At 43.0% G+C, this 12,446-nt stretch overlaps 1 protein-coding gene across 9 annotated transcripts in view; it reads left to right on the top strand.

Annotated features, from left to right (window-relative positions):
- r3hdm2 (R3H domain containing 2) overlaps positions 1-12,446 on the top strand; it is a 294,265-nt gene that overhangs the window by 117,742 nt on the left and 164,077 nt on the right. For 7 of the 9 annotated variants that reach the window (XM_078534495.1, XM_078534493.1, XM_078534494.1 and 4 more), the window contains 2 exons: positions 5,827-5,868; positions 11,068-11,157. In XM_078534495.1, coding sequence (XP_078390621.1) covers positions 5,827-5,868; positions 11,068-11,157 — 132 coding nt within the window. The remainder of the gene's footprint in view (positions 1-5,826; positions 5,869-11,067; positions 11,158-12,446) is intronic. The other 2 variants (XM_078534492.1, XM_078534496.1) reach the window with 1 other exon arrangement.

Below are 12,446 nucleotides of genomic sequence, written 5' to 3'. Positions count from 1 at the left end.
TTTTTCTACTTTACCACCATATCCATTTGAAGGTGGGTTTGATGATTGAAGGGTAAATACAGTGGGGTAGAATTTCTGCTATGTTATACTTGTTTCCAAACCAGCACAAAAGATCATAGAATGGTTACAGCACAGAAGGAGGCCTATTATGATCCCAGCTGCGGTTACCCCTGGACAAGCCTGATCCCAGAATGGAACCCAGCTTGATAGATCCTAACTTTTATTTGTTTGTTTAGGTACGTGGAGTGTAGCTACTGAACAGAGGCACAGAGGTCAGCTGATGAACTTTTAACAAAAGAATAAAACATTTATTCAACAACAAAAGATGAACTATATTACAGTACTCCTTCACCCACAACTATACCTTTACAGATGTATACAGATTTGTAAGCATAACACAAATTACAAAAGTTATCTTATACTATAATGTACACAGTCCATGTAAATCTATGGTACCCTGTGGTCAGACACACCACACTCTGAAACCAAGTGACAGATGCCACCTCAACCAGATGCTATGGATCTCTCCTCAACTTCCCCCCAGATGCTTGTCACACCATGAACCAACCAGTCTCACTGAACTCTGTCCTTCACACGAGGGTTTCTAATCTCCACTCTCCAAGACCTCGCTGTGGAATCTGTTCCCAAACCGACACTTTCTCTAAGACACCTTCCACAAGGGTTCGCCTCCAGGGTTTCAAACTCTCTTGATGTTCCTCTTCCCTCAGTCATCACATACATTCGAGCTGTCTTCCACACACCCTGACTCAGCCGTCAACAATACACCACTACTTCACATGCCCATAGCAAAGAGTTACAGACCTTTAGTTGGCTCTTTGGATCTTCTTGCCTCTTGCAAGCTGTTCTCGCTTTAAATCTGCTTTCTGCAGTTTTTGTCTCTTTAAGCCTGAAACTTGGAGCCTCTCTGCCCCTCACTCTTAACTTCATTTAACAGGACCTTTTCCCAGGTTCCTGTTCCTCCTTTGACTCAGAGGTGTCAGCTGTGGCTCAGTTCATAGCACCCTCGCCTTTGAATCAGAGGGTTGTGGGTTCATGTCCCACTCCCGGAAACCAAGAACTGTGATTGTACTCGAAAGAGTTGCAATCTGTGACTGTTGATAACTTGAAAGAGTTTCCTCCTTTGACTCGGTCTTCTTGGGACTTTCCCCTTTATCACTCCCTTGGATTTTTGGGGTTTTCCTTAGCTTGGGACTGCCATCTGTCCCTTCTAGGCTGCTTCTGCTTCACAGCTGTCTTCAAAACAAACTGCTGTTTCTCTTGTGTGTGTGGGTGTGTCCCTGTGGGAGGGACCTGCCTGTCTGCCGCCCTGTTGCTAGGCAGCAATCCAATCATTCTACCCTTGTATGTTTACCTTAACTTTATAGGAGTGGTAAAGCTCTTCATTAGAAATGCAAGCACCTTTTTAAAATGAAACTAAAACTCCATTTGACTTTCCTTAACAGACAGATACAGAAATACAAATCAAACTTAAACTTTAAAGCTGAAACTCATTCCTGACACCCACAAATACAAATATAATTTAAACTGTCTCTATTTCCAAACAGGCCGTTTAGCCCATTGTGTCTCTGCTGACCCTCTGAAGGAGCATTCACCTAGTGCAACTCCTCTGCTTTTTTTTTCCTGTAGCCCTGCAAATATTTCCTTTTCAGGTTGTGATCGATTCCCTTTCGAAAGCCTCAATTGATCCTGCTTCCACCACACTCTCGGGCTGTGCATTCCAGACCCTAACCACCCGCTATGTGAAAAGGTTTTTCCTCGTGTCACCTTTTGCTTCTTTTGCTAATTTCAAATGTAAATTACATCCAGTGCAAATTAAGTTTCCCTGATGATTTGCACCCACACAACTGGCCTAACCCACAGATTGAATTGATTACTGATCAGTTTCAGCTAATTGGCCTTCATAAGATCAGTTTCAGCTAATTGCATCCATTGTGGCCTTTCAAGAAAGCTCTTAAAATTCAGCTGTTTGTTTCAGGTGCGAGCACGTTATTAGTAACCTTTTAAATTTTATATTCAGTATTTACCAATTAAGCTATTTAATAGTTGTCTATTTTATATAAATAATTTTCAGTTACTTAAAAAATCAGGTTACTCACAGATGGTGGACTAAGCACTTGGATTAAGTGCTTATTTTTTCGCAATAAATCCACTTCCAGCTACATTAATTGAGCCCGTTACCCTTTAATGTATCACGGAATATTTTTTAATGCAAGGGGAAAAATAAATTTTTCATTTGCAGGATTCAGGCTTCGCTGGCTAGGCCAGCATTTATTGCCCATCCCTAGTTGCCCTTGAGAAGGTGGTGGTGAGCTGCCATCTTGAACTGCTGCAGTCCATGTGGTGTAGGTATACCCACAGTGCTGTTAGGGAGGGAGTACCAGGATTTTGACCCAGTGACAGTGAAGGAACGGCGATTATGGTAGCGGTCGTGGGTTTGGAAGGTGCCACCTAAGGAGGCTTGGCGAGTTGCTGCAGTGCATCTTGTAGATGGTACACACTGCTGCTACTGTGCATCAGTGATGGAGGGAGTGAATGTTTGTGGAAGGGGTGCCAGTCAAGCGAGCTGCTTTGCCCTGGACGGTGTTGAGCTTCTTGAGTGTTGTTGAGGCTGCACTCAATCCAGGCAAGTGGAGAGTATTCCATCACACTCCTGACTCGTGCCTTGTAGATGGTGGACAGGCTTTGGGGAGTCAGGAGGTGAGGTAACATTGTTTAATTGCACTAGTTTATGATAGATTTTATGTTTGTGATGATGCAAGTAACAGCAGAAACTTAACCCAGCATTTGAGGAAACTAGCACAATTTCTCAAAGCGGGAACTCTACCCAAGTGTCTGTTCTAGGACAATAATAAACAAATCCTGAATTTGGTGAGTTATCTCCTCGCATGTTATTGAGTGTGTTTTGATATACGAGACAAATTTAGTCTTTGACATCTTCCTATTTCCTTCATTAAATGTTGGTCTTGCTCTGCATTACATTTCCCTGTAGAGAGGATGAGCAGGCCCCTGCCAAAGGCAGTCTGCTAGCTGTTTGAAAGTGTATGCATGACTTGGTGACTCTGGCCCACAGATATTTATTTGGGCTGCTCATTCAAACCTTGCTATTTTTACACTTTAAAACATCTTGGTAAATTTAGTTTGGGAAGGGATTTTTTGTAAAATTACTCTGAGGCGATATTGTAATTTGTGACAGTGATGCTTTAGTAGACTTCATAATGTTTCTGCAGGGCTGCACAAAATGCTTGCAATCACTGTATATAAAACATAGAACTTGAGAACTAGGGCAAATGAGAAATACTAGCAAATATATATGTCCTTAATAACTTACAGGTTATGTCGCAACTAATATGAATAGAATTCATAGAAACTAGGAGCAGGAGTAGGCCATTCGGCCCTTCGAGCCTGCTCCGCCATTCAATATGATCATGGCTGATCATCCAACTCAATAGCCTGCTCCCGCTTTCTCCCCATACCCTTTGATCCCTTTCACCCCAAGAGCTATATCTAACTCCTTGAAAGCATACAATGTTTTGGTCTCAACTACTTTCTGTGGTAACGAATTCCACAGGCTCACCACTCTCGGGGTGAAGAAATTTCTCCTCATCTCAGTCCTAAATGGTCTAACCCATATCCTCAGACTGTGATCCCTGGTTCTGGACTCCCCCACCATCAGGAACATCCTTCCTGCATCTACCCTGTCTAGTCCTGTTAGAATTTTATAGGTTTCTATGAGATCCCCCCTCATTCTTCTGAACTCCAGCGAATATAATCCTAATCGACTCAATCTCTCCTCATATGTCAGTCCTGCCATCCCAGGAATCAATCTGGTAAACCTTCGCTGCACTCCCTCTATAGCAAGTACATCCTTCCTCAGATAAGGAGACCAAAGCTGCACACGATACTCCAGGTGTGGTCTCACCAAGGCTCTGTACAATTGCAGCAAGACATCACTGTTCCTGTACTCGAATCCTCTGGCTATGAAGGCCAACATACCATTTGCCTTCTTTATTGCCCGCTGCACCTGCATGCTTACCTTCAGCGACTGGTGTACAAGGACACCCAGGTCTCGTTGCACATTCCCCTCTCTCAATTTATAGCCATTCAGATAATAATCTGCCTTCCTGTTTTTGCTATCAAAATGAATAACCTCACATTTATCCACATTATACTGCATCTGCCTTGTATTTGCCCACTCACTCAGCTTGTCCAAATCACACTGAAGCATCTCTGCATCCTCCTCACAGCTCACCCTCCCACCCAGCTTTGTGTCACCTGCAAATTTGGAGATATTGCATTTAATTCCCTCATCTAAATCATTAATATATATTGTGAATAACTGGGGTCCCAGCACCGATCCCTGCGGTACCCCACTAGTCACTGCCTGCCATTCGGAAAAAGACCTATTTATTCCTACTCTTTGTTTCCTGTCTGCCAACCAGTTTTCTATCCATCTCAATACACTACCCTCAATCCCATGCACTTTAATTTTACACGCCAATCTCTTATGTGGGACTTTGTTGAAAGCCTTCTGAAAGTCCAAATAAACCATATCCACTGGCTCCTCCTCATCAACTCTACTAGTTACATCCCCGAAAAATTCCAGTAGATTTGTCAAGCATGATTTCCCTTTCATAAATCCATGCTGACTCTGTCCGATTCTGCCACTGTTTTCCAAGTGCTCAGCTATTAAATCTTTTATAATGGACTCTAGAATTTTCCCCACTACCGACGCCAGGCTAACTGGTCTATAATTCCCTGTTTTCTCTCTGCCTCCCTTTTTAAATAGTGGGGTTACATTAGCTACCCTCCAATCTGTAGGAACTGTTCCAGAGTCTATAGAACCTCGGAAGATGACCACCAATGCATCCACTATTTCTAGGGCCACTTCCTTAAGTACTCTGGGATGTAGATTATTAGGCCCCGGGGATTTATCGGCCTTCAATCCCATCAATTTCCCCAACACCATTTCCCTACTAATACTGATTTCTTTCAGTTCTTCCCTCTCACTAAACCCTGTGTTCCCCAACATTTCTAGTATGTTATTAGTGTCCTCCTTTGTGAAGACAGAACCAAAGTATGTATTTAGTTGGTCAGCCATTTCTTTGTTCCCCACTATAAATTCCCCTGTTTCTGACTGCAGGGGACCGACATTTGTCTTCACCAATCTTTTTCTCTTCACATACCTATAGAAACTTTTAGTCAGTTTTTATGTTCCCTGCAAGCTTACTCTCGTACTCTATTTTCCCCTTCTTAATCAATCCCTTGGTCCTCCTTTGCTGAATTCTAAACTGCTCCCAAGCCTCAGGTCTGTTGTTTTTAGCCAATTTGTATGCCTCTTTCTTGGATCTAATACTATCTCTAATTTCCCTTGTAAGCCAGGGTTTGGCCACCTTTCCTGTTTTACTTTTGCACCAGACAGGAATAAACAATTGTTGCAGTTCACCCATGCGCTCTTTGAATGTTTGCCATTGCCTATCCACCGTCATCCCTTTAAGTAACGTTTCCCAATCCATCATAGCCAACTCGCGCCTCATACCATCGTAGTTTTCTTTATTAAGACTCATGACCCAAGTCTCAGAATCAACTATGTCACTCTCCATCTTGATGAATTCTATCATATTATGGTCGCTCATCCCCAAGGGGCCTCGCAAAGATGCAAAAACACTTCTGTTTACATAGAATTGGGTATCAGAAGATATGAAGGAGATGAGGCTCGGAGGTTAGTCCATGCTGGAGTTTATACTGCCAATGAAACTAACAAAAGATTTTCCTAACTCACTAACGTGGTCTCTTGTTTCATTGCAGCGAAGAACACAAAACCATGGGCACTCGAGGAAGCGATCCAAGGTCAGAATGTGCTCACAATAAATGGAAAAATTGTTTTAATCTTGGCTTCATTGAGTTGAACATTGAACATTATGGGTGGCCTTAAAATGCTGAATTACAGTTCCCTGGAAATGATTATATATTGATGGTCTCCTTTTGTGGGGGAATCATCATTTTGCAGATTACACACGGCTCTTCAGTATCAGATGCTACATAGGATTTGACACACAGCACAGAAACAGGCCATTTGGCCCAACCAGTCCATGGTGGTTTGTGCTCCACTCAAGCCTCCGCCCACTTTTCCTCATCTATTAACCTGGCTTTCATCTTACTTAATGTCCTTCTCTATCCTCGTCTTAAAGTGTATTATATTATGGTCACCATTGCCTAGATGTTCCCGTACTTTTACTTCTCTTATCTGCTCTAGTTCATTCCCCATTACCAGATCTAACAGTGAATCTTCCCTTGTTGGGCTTTTAACATATTGGGTTGGAAAGGAGTTCTGTACACATTGTAGGAACTCCATTCTCTTCTCCCCTTGACCTACATCTTCTGTCCAGTTAACATTAGGTTAGTTGAAATTCCCCATGATTATTATTCTATGTTTTTTACTCAGTTCTCTAATTTGCCTCCATATTTCTGTAGACGACACCGATCAGAGTGATTGATCCTTTATTATCTATTATTTCCATCTATATGGATTCTGTTTTTGACTTGCTGATAGCTGTGTCCCTTTTTTCCCCTGCCATTATATCATTCCTAATAAGTACAGCTACTCCACCTCCCCCTTTCCCCCCTGTAGCTTTTCTAAATATATTATACTCTGCAATGTTTAATTCCCAATCCTGATTTTTCTACAGCCACGTCTCAGTAATCTTTACGATGTCTGGTTCCTCCCAATGCATAATTGCCTCCAGTTTCCCTGTTTTATTACGGACACTGCATTGCTGGACAGATATTTTAACTCGTTTCAATAGGATTTCCTCAAACTTTATGTTTAGCCATCTCTTTAGATTCCCATTCTATAACTGTATTTATTCCCATACTTTATTCTTTTCTATGTTCTCCTGCCTGTATTGTTTACATTTAAGCTGCTTATGTTTTTATAGATCCCTCCCCGTCCCCCTTTCCTACTTTAAAGCCTTTGCCACCTCCCTGTTTACCCTTCCCGCTAGGACACGGGTCCCATCCCTGTTCAGGTGGAACCCATCCCATTGGTACAGCTCCTTCCTGTCCCAGAACTGGTGTCAGCGTCCCATGGAAAGGAATCCCTCTTTCTCACACCAGCCTTTTAGCCACATGTTAATTCTGCTGATCTTTCTGCTCCTATGCCAATTCAGGGCAGTAATTCGGGGGTTATTACCCTTGAGGTCCTGCTATTTAACTTAGAGCCAAACTCCTGATATTCTTTCAGCAGGACCTTCTCCCTGTTCCTACTTATGTTGTTTGCTCCACAACAACTGAATTTACCCCCTCCCTTTCCAAGTTCCTATCCAGCTGCCCCAAGATATCCTTTACCCAGGCACCAGGTAGGCAATACACCCTTCAGAATTCTTGTTCTTGTCTGCAGAGGATACTATCTGTCCCTTGAATTACAGAGTATAGAGTGTCCCCCATTACTGCCACATTTCTAATCTGCTCTTCCCCTTCCTGCACAAGCTCCTGAGCCACGGTTCCTTGGACTACATTATGACTGCCCTCCCTTCAGTCTTTCTCGTTGTCCTCACAAGTAGCAAGCACATTGTACCTGTTGGACCAAACCGGTGTTTGTGGGACCTCCTTCTTAACCTCTCCTAAATCCCCATTACTCAGCTCCTTATCAGTCACACCGTCCCTTTCCTGAAATAAAACAGAATATGCTAGAAATACTCAGGTAGCATTTGTGGAGAGAAACAGAGTTAACATTTCAGGTTGATGATGACCCATCAGATGAAAGGTCATTGACCTGAAACATAACTCTATTTCTCTCTTCACAGGTGCTGCCTGGCCTGCTGAATTTTTCCAGAATTTTCTGGTTTTATTTCTGATTTCCAGCGTCTGCAGTGTCTTGCTTTTGTACCTCCTGTCCTGAACCTGTATTTTCCCCTGGGCTGTGACTGTATTCTGGATCTGTCCAGAAACTCCTCCCCGCCTTTATGTGCCAGAGTCTCTCCAACTCACACTCCAGCTCAATGACTCTGAGCTGGAGAGATTCGAGATGGAGATATCGCCCACAGATGTGTTTGTTCAGGAGGGTCTTGTCGTCCACAAATTTCCACATTCTGCAGTCTAGATATACAACTCTCTCCGCCATATCTTAGACTAGCCTTATTTTATTTACTTAATTAAAGCCTTTATTCAACATTTATTTTTTTAAATCAAGTAGATTAATTAGTTATGTTATAAATTTAGTAGTACAGTACTTTATTTTCCTGGTCCTAGTTTAAACGGCTGCCCTAATTTAGAGAGAAAAAAAACGTTAAAACTCAACCGATCACCTGGCTGGCTCTGGACCTCATCCCTCAGGTCTCACCGACTCTCCCACTCCCTTATTCAGACCACACCTTGTTCTGTAAAAGACCAGAGCAACACCTCTTCCTTCACTGTGTTGAATTTCCTCACCAAATTCACCGACTTAAGTAAGCCCTCTGTCATGACTGTACTCCATCGTGCTGGCCTCTGTGCTACTTTTTCTGTGTGTAAGCAAAACTAGCTGTGTTTATACTAGCTGGAATTCCTGCTGACTAGGGAACCAGTTCTAACTAGCCACCTCACAAACTAATTGTGCAGCTGCCACTCGCAGGTAGCTTGTTTGCCACTGACTAAGACTGAAAGAAACTACAAGTTTTTGTCTAAATTAAAGTTAAATGATATATGCATAACATGACTAGATTTTAGAAAGAGATCAGCACTTAAAATTGTGAAAGATTTAGGGAGGGTAAGAGGGCAGTGAACTCAGAGGAGGGAAAACATGCTGAGTGAAATGGAGATTAATCACCGTGGATGAGAAGTTGTTCTGCAGAGATTGAGGGAGGAAAGCAATGAAGATATCTTGGTGAGAAAATTTTAATTGCACCTGGGAAAGCAGTAGAGAATGAGGAATTTGAATGAAAGGTGAGAAGGACGCAATAAGGTGAGATGTTCAAAGGAGGAGAAAGTCCCAGTGGAGTATGGGACAGGCCACGGTGTGATCTGGTGATAAGTGCCGCACTACCACCATGTTGGTTTTGATGGTGCAAATGGTGGAAGATATAACCAGACAGGGAGCCCTCATTTAGGGGGAAGGTGTCATCTCCCCTCAGCCAGTTTTCTGTTAAGTCTGTGATGTTGATGTAATCATCCACAATCAGTTCATGGATGGCAAGGGTGTTGTTCACAAGTGAATAGGCATTCTGGAGGGAGATGCGGAGAGTGGAGGTGAGAGCTGATCCACTGGCAGAGTTCACAATGTCAGCAGTGGCAGGGTGAGTTGGACAGCAAGTAGATTGGCAAGGTTGGTTCCCAGCAGGCACACTGGACAGGAAGGTCGACGAGAGAGTGGGATGGGGCAGTTGTATTGAGAGTGCCTTGATAAGCGTATAGAAGGATACCAAGAAAGGCACAGAGGGAAGCTGTAGGCTTATCTCAGAGGCGATGGGGTCAAGCCTGGGATGGCAGCAAGAGAGTTGGAAAGTGGAGGAGTACTGAAGGATTGGGGTAGGGATTTGGGAGGGTAGAGTATGTTGAGAGTGAAGAAGTGGAAGGAGGAAAGTGAAGATCAAAGAGAGGGGTCTAGGAGAGGGTAAAGAGAAAGGGTTTTTCAAAAAAAAAGGGAGAAAAATATAGAAATGGAAGTGATGAGCATAGATATGGAGTGGTAGCCAAAACGTGTACACAACTGAATGTAGAAAACTCAAGTTTCATAGGCCTGGTTGCATGGCAATTATTAGGATGCATATGCCCTGTTAGTAAATGGAGAGCAGAAGAGGCAATAAGAGGGAGTCCAGAGTTAAATTCTGGGGTCCTGTTGTGGAATAAAGTTGATGTAGGTGGGGTGGAGTCAGCATGGAGCATCACCGAAGTGTTGTCCAAGTTCAAGGGCAAGTGTGAGGCGTGAGTGAAGTCCAGAAGCTATTTGAAGGGTAGAGTATTGGAAGATGCACTGATGGGGAGATTTCCATGGAAATGAAGATCCAGGAGGTTTGCAGAATCACTTGCAGGTCAGAAAGATAATGGTGAAGTTGGAGAACGCTCAAGGTCCAAAAGTGGCAAGGAAATGTACTTGGGCCCAAAGGAGTGAATTTCAGACCAGGAACACACTAGCTGAAGTTTAGGAACCAGTAGGCCGCTCACAGGCTTAGCAGGAAACAACAACAGTGGGGGAAGGGCTGTAATCTTATCAACATTACTTTAAAAATAGAAACACATCAGCTAAGTCTTGTGGTGTAGTCCAATGCAGAAATGTAGTCTTGATGCTCAGAGAAGTCCAGGAGTGTGAAACCAAATTTGAGGAAAGATCCAGAGTTCACTGAGGAAGGCGGAGAGCACCGACATGGTCAATGTATGGGCAGTGGCAGTTTAAACTCGCAGTTAGTGCTAAAATAGACCCATTGTTAGAGCCAGGGTAACTTAAACAGTGTAAGAGAGGAGATTGGAGAAGAAAGGGCCAAAATGGCCAAGGACATAGGTGCGCAATGAGGAACTCCCGTGGGAGCTGATTGCCTGGGAGCCATCTTGAATGTCATTCCAGCAACATTTTTAAGTGACCTGTTAGATTTCTTTTTAACCGTACTGAGAACCAAGATCCCAGATGCACTTTGTGGTCTGTGCTGAGCCAATTACAACGAGCTTTTCAGAGTATTAAAACTCCCTTTAGCATCATTACTGCCTAGAAGAACAAGGGTAGCAGGTACATGGGATATACCATCACCTGCAAGCTCCCCTCCAAACCCTACCCCTTCCAGGATTTTGACCCAGTGATGAAGAAGGAACTCTTTACCTAACAGCATCGTGGGTGTATCTATATCACGTGGATTGCAGTGGTTCAAGAAGGCAACTCACCACCACCTTCTCGAGGGCAATTAGGAGTGAGCAATAAATGCTGGCCTTGCCAGTGATGTCCAGATCTCATGAAAGAATAAAAGAATAAGAGCAATGAATGGGAGAAAAGAATCAACCAGGGTTGTCAAAATAAAGGCATGTCTTAAATTTGCCTGTGTTCTCTCAGTACCGTTGAAAGGATTCTTTTCTTATTCCTTTCAGTCCAATTCCAAGTTAAAACTGGTGCGAAGTCTTGCTGTGTGTGAAGAATCTTCCCACCCGTTCACATGTGATGGGCCTCAGGAAATCCAGGTAAAACTAAAGGAGAAATGAAGTTGGCAAGAGGCTGAATATGCGAAGTAGGAAACCATTCCATGAATAGACTAAAAATGTGTAAAGTGGTATTTCTTCATTCAGCATCTCCCACATGCTGCAGGAGTTAATCCAATCATGGATTCTTTGTAGGGAAACCACGCTCTACATGCACTGATTTGCTAGCTTTTCATCACCAGAAACTTTGCCTGTGGCATGTTGCCTTTTTTTAATATAGAAATCTGATGGAGCACTGATCTTCTCAGCCAGGTTTTCTGCTCCTTTCAGGACATCGCAGTGAATATTCTTCCGAATTCCTGCAGAAATTGTGGATCAGATTAGCTAGTATAACGAGATAGCGGTCATTAATGTTCACATGTTGTTTACTGGTTTGTTGAAAGTTTGCTGATGCTGACTGTGGTCATGCCAGCACCTTAACATTTTCTTTATTAAGCTCAAATGAAAGAGGTGGAGACAAAGTACAACCCTCACATATATATAGTTATTGAAACAACTACCTTAACCTAATGGCACTACTTTGCAGATCAATGCAGTGTTGATTTCCTATTCTGCCAAAGGCTTTAAGCACTGCATTAACTGTGCTACACTAATTACATTGCTGATGGTTTAGGTCGATACTTGCATTGCCTTGCCCGCAAACATTGGACTGCAGACATATGGCGATTGCCTTGAGATTTGGGTCTGTATTCATCAGGGAGACTTGAATCAAAAGTCATGTATTATGCACAATTGAATTAATTGGAGGAGGGGGAAATCAAATAATCACAAGAGACAAAAGAAAGGAGGTCATTGCTGTTCAATATGAATCTCTCAGAACCTGCTGGCACAGAGCACCGGGGCAAATGGTTCTGGCCCCTCTCAGTCAAGAGCTGCAAAGGGCAACTAATCTAGCCACACTCAGTTATGAAACAAACCTGGTGGTATCAATAGATGCATGAAGCAAGATGATTTTGGCCATTGTTATGAGGCAATACTGATCTTTCTGCTGCTACTGATTGGTGCTGCACACCAACCAAAGTTCACCTCTCAGGATCTGGTCAAATAATCCAGAAGATTTTAGCTGCCAAATTGTGTTGGTACACTCAACAGATCTGCAAGTTTATTCCCTGGTGTTTTTTTTAATTTCCTGGGCTGGTATTAGACATGCGTGTGATCTGGGAAACTGTCTTGTCGTCCTCGTTGGTGGAAAGATTTATTGTATCTCACTGTTGGCTGCCTATAACCTAGTTTGTATTGCTCTGTAAAGTTTGACTGTGACCTCTGCCTGT

Source organism: Cetorhinus maximus, chromosome X (assembly GCF_964194155.1).
Source record: "Cetorhinus maximus chromosome X, sCetMax3.hap1.1, whole genome shotgun sequence".
Classification (NCBI taxonomy): Eukaryota; Metazoa; Chordata; class Chondrichthyes; order Lamniformes; family Cetorhinidae; genus Cetorhinus; species Cetorhinus maximus.
This window is presented reverse-complemented; position numbering and strand designations above follow the sequence as displayed.